General features: G+C 42.2%; 1 protein-coding gene across 1 annotated transcript in view; it reads right to left on the minus strand.

The window, feature by feature from the left end:
• Nucleotides 1-2,005: 2,005 nt before the first annotated feature.
• The window catches only part of ALG13 (ALG13 UDP-N-acetylglucosaminyltransferase subunit), a 31,204-nt gene continuing 21,912 nt past the window's right edge, over nucleotides 2,006-11,297 (minus strand). The window contains exons 25-28 of the mRNA XM_074602149.1: nucleotides 10,947-11,069; nucleotides 5,876-5,916; nucleotides 4,834-5,017; nucleotides 2,006-2,966 (exon numbers count right to left, since the gene is read on the minus strand). Coding sequence (XP_074458250.1) covers nucleotides 2,701-2,966; nucleotides 4,834-5,017; nucleotides 5,876-5,916; nucleotides 10,947-11,069 — 614 coding nt within the window. The 3' untranslated portion in view covers nucleotides 2,006-2,700. The remainder of the gene's footprint in view (nucleotides 2,967-4,833; nucleotides 5,018-5,875; nucleotides 5,917-10,946; nucleotides 11,070-11,297) is intronic.

An 11,297-nucleotide genomic window follows, 5' to 3' on the forward strand; every position in this document is an offset into this window, starting at 1 on the left:
CACAGTACTCCAGGTAGGGGGTCTCACAAGAACAGATCAGAGGGGCAGAATCACCTCCCTGAACCTGCTGACCATGCTGCTGGTGATGCAGCCCAGGAGGCACCTGGCTTTCTGGGCTGTGAGCACATATTGCCCGGACATGTTGAGCTTCTGATCAGCCAACACCCCCAAGTCCTCCCCAGGGCTGCTCTCAGTCTGTTCTCTGCCCAGCCTGTATTTGTACTTGAGATTGCCCCGACCCATGTGCAGGACCCTGCACTTGGCCTTGTTGAACTTCATGAGTTTGGCATGGGTCCACCTCTCAAACCTGTCCAGGTCCTTCTTGATACATCCCTTCCCTCCAGTGTGTCACCTGCATCACACAGCTTGGTGCCATCAGCAAACTTGTTGAGGGTGCACTCAATCCCACTGTCTGTATCACCGAGAAAGAGGTTACACCGTGCCGGTCGCAATGCCAACCCCTGAGGAACTTCACTTGTCACTGGTCTCCATTTGGACATCCAGCCATTGAACTCTCCTAAGTAGTCTGCAGCAAGAATGAATAGAAAACGAGTGGTGATCTCAGACAGGTTTTCAAGGCTTCATAACTTGGAATCCCAAATCTATGGTTATATCTCTGAGGAGGATTCTGAGGATGATAGTGTTCTTAAGATGCCATGTTTCCACCACCCTGGGAGCAGTGAATTGGAAGAGAGCACCCCTCACTACTGCCAAAAGTAACTTCCCCCCATGCTCCCTGACAGAGAAGACAGAAATAGCCGAAGTTGTGGTACATGATGCAGTGGCAACACAGGTAACCATAACTGAACTCCAATTCATATCCAGACAGTTTCTGCTCCAGCCCAAAACACTACACATTAGGACAAACTGAATCTTGCTATCAAGAGGACAAGCAGGCTGAATAACTTTTCTTTCACAGCCCTAACCAGTATCTCAACTCAGCAGGAAAATTAACTGGAGGAAATAGAAGGAGAAAGAAGCTACCATGAACTTCTATCTTCTAAAAAAGATATTTCTAGCAAAAGACTTGGCATTGATGGCTGAAGGCGGCAAGGTGGAAGGCAAAGCAGAGGTCTCCATTTCCATGCAAACTCAGGGGCAACGGTCCCCTTCAAAACATGAAGCAATAAGTCAGCAGTGAAGTTACAACTACTATTACGGCATTTGAAGCCAAAGCAAGTGATGCTTTTTCTTTTTAAAAAAGCTTTTTAACATTTGTTTCCAATAGGTAGGAAAAAGGAAAGCGAGAGGGGAAGATGTAATGGAAAACTTTGACATCGAAGTCCACAGCTGTAGTATGTACACTACCTGGCCTCCCTATAGAAAGGGGAGATACTATGAGTGGCTGAACTGCTGTTTGTGGGGGAACTGCTGTTGTGACACTGGCTGGAGTGGAGGCAGCAGAATTTGAGGAGAAGCCTGAAGCTGGAGCAGCACAAACACCTGTTGAGGTTGAGACTGCTGCAGCGTTCACCAACACCTGGAAAAGAGTCAGAGTATTCAGTAAACTGCCTCTACAAAGAAGTAAAAGACTTGTTAAATAAGTGTCTTAGCTGGTTTTCATGGCCTCTGGCACTGAGCCGCCAAAACCCACACTTGTGCCCGTGTTTTTTTCCCCAGGACAGGGCTGTGCCACCACAATGACCCCAGGGATGAGGGCAGGGCCCAACTCACACCCACTTCTTGTTGATTGAGAACGTATAGTGGAAGTTTCTATCAGGGACAGAGCCTGTGCAGACAGTCATTTGAAAGAACTGCAGTTCACGTGCAGAGAGTATACAGTGTCTTCTTCCTAAATTTATCAAAGACAGCGCTAGAGCTTTCCACTGCACTTCGTTCTCATGCTGAAAGCTTTTGCTGTTTTCTCAGAGAAGGCTAGAGCAGCTTTATCCCACAAAAGACAACTACATTTCTTCAGTCCTGTTCAGCCTTCATTCTTCAGGCTGTTGAACAACTAGTTGTCAGGAACATAACCTGCCAGTGATAAATGACCACTCATTTTCATGTGTTCAATGCTTTTATTATGTGCTATCAGTGCAAACCAAACACCAAGACTACCACCATTTGTGCAACAGCTTTCACAAAACAAATCTTACAGACAAACAGCAATATACAACAGATCAAAACAGTATTCTTACGCTTTCAAGAGATACAAAACCTAAGCAGAATGAAATTAATCAGGAGGAATACAGCTATTACAATTATGTGACCACTACTGGCAAAGTAGCTTTGTTTTGTGAAATCTGAGAAAGCCAATCTATTTCAAACATTTTCATCCTCTAATGACCCTGTGCCCAATTTTTATCTGTCATTGTAATGCAGCCTATTTCAGTGCTTAAAAAAGAACCAGGTGTGTCTAAGTGTTCCAGTGCAACTCCTCACAGAGGTACATGATGCTACATTCCTTTAGTGATAGCATATGTTTTTACACATACTTTATGTAGTCCAATTCAAGCTTTGTGTTCCCTGCACTATAGTTTGTGTATATTCTTTTCCGACAGTTTCCTACATCAACTAAAACAACATCTTGTCAAGTCAACTATCACTAGCATAAACCTAAAGAGAAACGGGAAATTGGAATGCAGTTTAATCAACTGACCCAGCACACTAAGACACATTCACAAACCAGTATTAACATATAGTTGACAAACAAGAAACAAGAGAAACCAAGGGCAAACAGTGAGCTTATAGCTCCCAGATTTACATTCCTTGAGGCACATCATGAGGTGCAGGGTTAGGTGAGGCAATATAGCTGACTTGGTGCAGCGGTCCGGAACTTACAGCATTAGCAATTTGTGGAGAGTTTCCATATGGTGGATTTACAGGATGCCAGGTACCAACATAGCGATACGCGGGTACTAAAGAATCAAACCCAGGAAGAGACTGCTGGCTGAAGGGGTCCGACACGACTGGGTAATATACTGGCCCGTAGGACAGGGGTGGAGGCTCTGAATTTTGAAAGTTACCTTAAAAACACAGAACAAAAGACACACTCTTACCATATTTTATCTTATCTATGGCCTTTTTAATGCAGACTTTCACTATGGTGAACACAGCATTATTTTGGTGGCCAAAAGGGAAAAATCCATTTAGAGGGTGTAAAATTGTAATCTAATGGAGGGGTCAAAATCACTTTGGGTCCTAAGTTAGACTAGAGGACAACTTGCTCAACTTCTCGCTAAACTCTGTTCAAGAATTGCATAGCAGCATTCTGCTTCGGAGGGGCGGCTTTTTCAACAGGAACTCAGGTAAAGAGCTAAAATATGGGTAATGAGGCACTGAAAGAGATTGCCCTGAGAAGCTGTGGATGCCCCATCCCTGAAGGTGTTCAAGGCCAGGCTGGATGGGGCTTGGAGCAACCTGGTCTAAGTGGGAGGTGTCCCTGGTCATGGCAGCAGGCTTGGATGATCTTCAAGGTCCCTTCTACCCTAACCATTCTATGAATCTATTCTATTTTATTCTTCCCCTATTTGATTTCTGACCATATGACATTAATCTGTGCAAAAGAACCACCCTAGCTGAACAGGCTGAAGCCTTATCAGAGCAATAAGCATCTATGCCTCTGAGCAACAGCTTTGTTATGATGCGCTCCTTTCCAACACTGCCATGTTTCTTAGATTTTAATGAGCCAGGCATCTGACCTTTTTGACATCTTTTTCCTCATTTAATACAGTCCTCCTATTTATCACCAAGTGTATCTACAAGCTTTTTACCAAGCTGCTAGGTGAAACTAAGTTTTGCTGTAAATTTTATGCACAGTAAGAGACACAGCTAGCAATAAGGGCTACTCAAGAGGTAACAGCTGTCATGGTTTAACCCCAGCTGGCAACTAGGACCACACAGCCATTCACTCCCTCCCTCCCCCCAGGGAGAAGAGAGGGAGATGGGTTTCTCCCAAGAGGGAGAAAAAGGAAAACAACCAAACAACAAAAAACCAAAACCCCAACCTTGTGGGCTGAGATAAAGACAGTTTAATATAATGGTAATGGAAGAGAAAAATATTAACAATAAAAGAATATACAAAAAAAAGGGATGCAATACAATTGCTCTCACCACCTGATGATCGATTGCCCAGCCTGTCCCAAGCAGCAATTGCAGATCCCTGCCCCCCCCAGCCAACCCCCATGTATATACTGAGTACAAGTCTATGGTATGGAATATTCCTTTGGCCACCTTGTCCTGTCTGTGCTCTCTCTCAGCTTCTATGGGAAGCTGAAAAGTCCTTGACTTAATATAAGCATTACTTAAGACATACTGTTTTACTTGTTGCTCGTCAACATTATTCTCATACTAAGTCCAACACAGCAGCCACTAGAAGAAAAATCCCAGCTGAAATCAGGACAACAGCTGAGGCTAAAACCAAGGTTTGCAACATCTTCCATTTAAAAGTTACCCTGGAGTTGAAGTACCAACGCTCAGGGCTTACCAAAACTCAAGTGTCTCCTTTACTTTAAATACAGGCATGGTGTTTTGATACCATGACTATTTGCTTATCAGTAAGCAAACAGATTCCTTCACAGTTTTAGAAAAAGTTCTCCCAAGATAGCATACCTAGTACAGGCCTAGAACCAATTACTTCTTCCTTTTTATGGCTTTATAAAGCCCTTGACACATTGATGGCTACACCAGTGACTCTGACATACTTGTAGCATCACAGATAGCGAAGAACTTGTGAGGACCCCTTACAAGGCTTACTCTGTGTCCTCCCAACCTCACACTTCCTACAGAATCACAAAGCTGCAGGCAAGCAGCTCCTATGAGCAGTCATGCTCTGAAAACCTATTCCTTCAATTCTCATTAGTTGTTTATGTGGCCTAATACTCAGATACTAACCATTTGCAGGTGCTTCCAAGGGAACCTGGTGGACTTCAGTTCGCCCAGCATCAGTGTAGAGCTGAGGTACTGACTGATCTAGGACAGGAGCTGGCTCAGCATATGCTGGATAAACTTCCACAGGTGATGGTGGCAGCACTGGCTGTACATACATCATGGAAGGCCAATAGCTCTGATGACAATACTTTGAGACAAGGAAAAAATACAAGGTCATGCATACAACCACATACACTCCATCCCTCCTCCAAATCACTACGTGTTTCCGATCTAAAATTAGAAGTGCATTTTTTCCTTCCTAGCCCGTTAAGATACTATGCACACCAAAAAACCCCAATACAGCTTACCAGAAAAGGTATTGCAATACCTGCAGCAACAGTCACCTCAGTTTCACACTGCTGTTGTGTCAGAAATCTTTACAGAGAAAGATTCCCACCTATTGACTAAGTCATATATGAAGAGATTGTTCCTATTTCTTCAGTTGAAGAAGCTGACATGACTTCCTTTACTTCCCTGAGCAGCAGCACTGAAACTGCATATGACTGCTTGTGCAGAGAAACTGCACAGACTGCTTGCTGTGCTTCAGCAGAGTAAGAGCTCCCAGGACACAGAGAAGTGGTGCTAACCAGTCTAAACACAGCTGTACAAGTCCTGGAAGACTCAAAACCACGCATCCCTAATGGTCTTTGAGGTCTTGTCTAAGTACACAAATTTTCCTAAGAATGGCTCAGGTGCCTCCCCTTATCTTCACAGAAAGAGCAGTATTTATCCACCATGCTCCCCAAAAACAAAACCAAAAAACTCAACACCACAACCTAAAGTACAACAACTAAACATACACAGTAGTGTGATTCACATTTTGAGTCAGAACTTCACTTCCTGAGCCATACTTTAATCTCCATCAAGCAAGCCTATATGCATTAATAGTCAAGTGCACAGGATGCACATTTAGCACACTTGGAAGTCTTAAACACATCAGTACATTTGTCAAGAAAAGCAGCAGTTTTTACGGGCAATTTACTATACTCATTTTAAAAGCACTTACTTGCAATCCCAGATTAAAATAATACCGCAAGACCTTTGTATCTGAAATTAAAGAACATTACATTAAAGGGCAAAATAGTATAAACCAAGAAGCAAGAAGATATTTACACACATCAAGAGCATTTTATTTTAAGTTACTCTAACTTAATGAGTAACAGTATTTTAGCACTACTTTAAAGTTTCAAGGGTAAAGAACATATCTTGAATATTAGTTGTTAAAACCAGTTTATCTTTTTAAGCTAATCCAGTTAGATATTTGTGCAATAGTAAAGCATTTGTCTGACCAACTTATTATTTAACTTCAACAATTACATTATCTTTAATTGTGGTTTATTCATCTTTATTACTCAAGTGATAATTGTCAGTGTGTTACAAGCCTCCACTGTCTAAGCAACTATGACTTAAGCAATTCTGCCTTCCTATTTAGGGTGGGGTTTTAGACGAAAACGTATTTTATCAACTAAGAATTTGCTTATGAGCCCCTAAATTAAGTTAAGCACTAAAAGCACTCCCTCACAACCTCACTACAGAAATGAGGAAGGATTTGGAAGCATGCAGACAGCCAGGAGCAGCCTTCTCATACGCAAGTGACAATTCACTCCCAGTGTACACATATTATATGCACACTCTGCATACATACTGCAAATACCCAGACTGGGCTGGCATGCGAGACAACGGGCCAACTCCATGTAGACACCAGCTTCACACACCTTCCGCCCAGAGTTAAGTCTTGTTCTGCCACTATCTTCATCTTCAGAACTTTATTGAGCAATGACCAGAGACACATCAATGTGGACAACACACAGAGCAATCCTAAAACCTTCGGACCTAGTTTTGGGGGTCCCCCCAATTGTTATATCAAGTCAGAAAATGGGGGGGGTGTGCGGAGGAGAAAATGGGGGTGTGTGTAGCCCCTTCCGCACAAGGGTACTCAGAGTTCCCTGCTTTCTTGCAAGTAGTCTTTTACTTCTGTCTTCTATGTACTGAATAATTTGCCCCCAGGCAAATACATGATACACTGAGAATCAATCCCAGATGTGTGGAGGAACTTTGAAACCCTGCTCCAAGAACAACAGGGTTTGGACTTGGAAACGCATTTGCAGCTTTCTGAAACCAGTGAAGCAGTTTTCAACCTTTAAAGTTGACCATTGAAAGGGAAACAGAGTGCACATTTTAATCCTAGGATGCAGTTCTGGAACTGCGCTTGAGAAAAATTCTTGATTTCTCAGATTCAAACACAGATTTGTTTTAAAGGCTCAGGAAGAGCAAACCAGCCCATTCCACAGCAGTAGGTTCACGTGTGTGTGCACACACAGACTTTGCTTTAGTACTGCTGGGAACTGAAAGGGACAGCAGGGAGACAACTCAAAAGGAGCAAGCCACTAAGGCCTTCATCTTAGCCACACCTCCAGAGCTACCATACAGACCACCTTCTTGCCATTTCCCCTCTTTCCCCTAGACCAGGGCCGTGACTCCACGTTGCTTCCCTCTCCACCCATCTGCCACACTTTCCCAGCCCTGCGCATTGTATTTTGCTGCAGATAGGCACAGCGTCAGAAATGCAAACGCCACTCTTGAAACGCACAAAGATTTGTTCCTCTGTGGCTGCTGCCAATTCTCAACTCTTTTACTGTTCAGCATATTTGATCAGGGCAACAATCCACGCAGCTATTTTAGGAAGCGCGCACAGATCCCTCCTTACATCTTACAGCTGTAAGCTTGCTCCAGAAAGTGCCAGTGATTTGGCTGTAACATTGACCACAGTCAGTAAAATATCAAAAATAACCCAAAGGCTCACATAAACGCCAACTTTTTAGTATCTAGCTGAAACTGCATCTACATTTGGAACAAGTGGTTTTCTTCTTTAAAAAAAAAAATAAATCTGATTTTGTTCTTCAATTGTTTATGCAAATATATGCAAAACAAGCAAAGAGCTGAATGAAACAGCTGCTCCATAGCAGCGATAACAGTACAAAGGAAGAGCTGGGAGACTGAAGTGACAAACTGATACTGGAAATACTGACGTCTGTGGAATGCTGGAACAGAAGCCAGTACAGTAGGAGACCAGTTTTTGTTTATATTCCTCTTTTAGATGTCTCAAAATCAAGTCAATAGTCACTAAAACAAGACACCCTTATGAAGCAACCGCTGAGCCAAAAAAAAGTTAGCCACCCTGACACGAAAACATGCAGACCATGTTGACTACTCATAACAATCTCATCTTACAGTGCATCAGGAAAAAAATCAAGATAAAATTTCTACTGTGCCGGTGGGAGGCTTGGGTCAATCCTGAGCACTACTGTGGCCTCTGGAACACAGTAACACCAAGTCATCTTTGATCAGCAACTCCTTCAAACACAAAGGAGCCGGCAAGGGTAGGACACCTAAGGTCAACATGTTAATGAACATGCTTCACGAGCCCTAAGCTCCATTAAAGAGCGAGACCCAAGAGACACTGAAAACTGGAACTAACGCAGATGCACCAAAGGAATACTAAGGGACATGGCAGGTTTTCCTCCCAGGTCCAGGACTCCAGTCTACTCCAGCCCAAATACCAAGCCTGCAAGTATCTTCAGTAAAGCGCACAGAACGCTGCATCAAGTGTACCCAGGTATGTTAACCTGCACTACTCCAAAGTTTATGGATTTTTTAACTCAAAGGCCATATAGATTATAATATAGCAGTGTGACAATAGAAATGTTACATGCAATTCCTTATGCACTACCAACCTTCAAATCCTTAAAAAAAAAAAAAAGATTTCTAAAGTCTGTGCCAAGAGGGACATGGCCAATATTATGGAATGACTCAGCTGAAGAGCTACAGGCAGGGCCTGAAAAGGTTATTAATCCACATCCACTCCAGATTCTTGTCAGTACACTTAATGCCCAATTCTCCCAAGTGCTGAAAGATTCAGTTACGGGCCTTCAACTAAAGCTGAAACCCATTAACTCAGATGTGTGCATAGTATCATCTAGAGCAATACTACTACAACAGGGAATTGGAAAACAGAATATTAAAGATTAACAAAACCAAGAATTAAGAGTACCTCAAGAAAACAGAGTTATTGCAGAGCACGTTAGCAGTACCTGTGAAGTAGCAGGCATTTGAACAGCCACGCCACATTATTTTGGAAACTGTCTTTTTCCAGATCAACTTCTGACAAGACAAGCATGGTACATTGTAAATGCATCCAAAAGAACCCACAGAATTTCAGCCCGAAGTTGTTCTGTAACCTACCAGATGTAGCTACTCAAACTGTAGAGATCAAGAGCAGCTCTTTATCATATCTGAAATTAGCCCTTTAGGATTAGCACGTTGAGGAGGAGGAAAGTCCCACACAGGGTCAAAAGAGATACTTCAGATGGCAATACATTGAATCGAGCATGAAAACAATTTGCATTACTAAAATATTTTATACTCCCTCTTCAAGTCTACGGATTTTGGAATAGAAGCCAAAAGCTTTACATTCTGATGCAACAGAAGTGGGTTTGGGCTTTTTTTTTGTTTGGTTGTTTTGGGTTTGTTTGTTTGTGTTTTTTTTGGGGGGGAGGCGGAGGGGGGAATGTGGGGAAGAAATCAAGGCAGACAGTTATAGTGAAACTACACTTTTCAAAACAGTGCAAGAAGGAATACCTGGATTTCACAGACCCTACCTATATGCAGCCAGTTCTTTCCATCACTCATCCCTGAATGAAAAGCTACTCTCTCCATCAACAGAGAACATGGGAGCTTCAGGAACCTGAACTAAAGGTAGTAAGTCTGACAAAATCATGTCATCTGCTGTATCTATAAACGGCTATTAGAATAAGCCAGCTATGACACACAGACTTTCAACATAGCCAGTGTATGGGGGATATTTAAAAAGCCTGTATACTTCAAGCAATGTACAGAGATAACACACATTGCTTGAACATCAGACACATGTACAGCCAGCCAGTCTTGCACTGCTGCTCTTCAGAGTAGGCTACAGCTACTCTGTCCAAAACTACACACAACCAACAATCCTTATTAGCTAAGACAAGACACTGCATCACGGAATAGATTTATCTGCCTATTTAGATGTGTGCAGCGATGCAATGGTGGCACGCTTGGGCACCACAGCATTCCCCTCCTAGATAAAAACAAGTTACATAGCATAACAGCAAGCAGAACTGTTATTCCTGTAGTGGAGAGGCACTTAGCTTACAATAAGGACAGCAGACACTTGATCTTTCAGTTATTAAACAAAGGTCTATGAATTACAGGCTCCATTTATGCCTTGTGAGACATAAACATGGCAGAATGCGGGGATAAATTAATAACAATAAAAAAAAATCTAATATGTATATGACTGTTGCACTGCTTATCAAGCTTGGCTGTCTGATGCAACCTTGCTCTTACATTTTAAGAATATCAGCATACCGTGCAAGTTGACTAAAGATTACCACTTTCAAAATGAAATCCACTTTCAGCCGATAAAGCTGAAAGCTCTTTCTGATCTCTCTGCTGGTAGGCACTAAGTTGGCCTTTGCATGCTCTTTGCTTAACAGCTGAAATGTACCTTAAACACTGTCATTATTGATGACAGTATATGAAAAGTCCAACGTACCCAAGGAACAAGATGACCCAACACTTTATCCCTCATTTATGATACCAAAGAATGACATCTTGGAGCCATACAGGAAAACACCACAACAGCCCACTGAACTGTGCAACAGCATGACTTTATAAATACACAGATTTTATGGTTTGTTTTTTTTTTTTTTTTTTTAAATCAGTTATCAGAAAAATGATTACTCCCCCAAGAACCAGTATGATATAGGCCATGCACCCTCTCCCTTGGTATTAATTTCTTCAGGATGATGTCTAAAGCTGCAGTAATCACATATTTGAGTCAGGTGTGAACTTGCTATTCAGAACTGGGAATTAAAACATTTTTAGCATAAGCATCCATAGTATTATTTCTCACTCTCTGTGAGCTGCAAAGAACCATTTCTTCTCACTATAGATATGCTGTTAAGTTTCCATGGAGAACACAAGTCAGAAGTGTGCTGAAGAGCAGCACTAGTAAAACCACAAAATACCGTCATTACCTCGAGGCAGATCACTGCCACTGGGATCACAAGAGTAAGGTGGAAGAACGGCACCAGCTTCTCCCACCTCACTGACTGGAGGAAGAGGAGCTGAGTAAATTGGGAATGGCACTGAAGAAACAGCTACAATTAGAAGGAAAAAACAGTCAAGTCAAATTTGCAATGGCATGTCAAACGATGAAGATGCTAAGTTACACAATTAAGCATGCACTGATTTGTCATCTCAGTGTCCCTAAACACAAGCTTTAACAAAGTTCACTTTAGAAATCACTTTAAAAGAAGTCAAAAAGAAATTTAAAAAACAGATGGGAAGGTTCCAATCTCACAAGCCTTAACTGTATGTCTATCAGC

The sequence above is a fragment of the Larus michahellis genome, chromosome 9 (genome assembly GCF_964199755.1).
Source record: "Larus michahellis chromosome 9, bLarMic1.1, whole genome shotgun sequence".
Classification (NCBI taxonomy): domain Eukaryota; kingdom Metazoa; phylum Chordata; class Aves; order Charadriiformes; family Laridae; genus Larus; species Larus michahellis.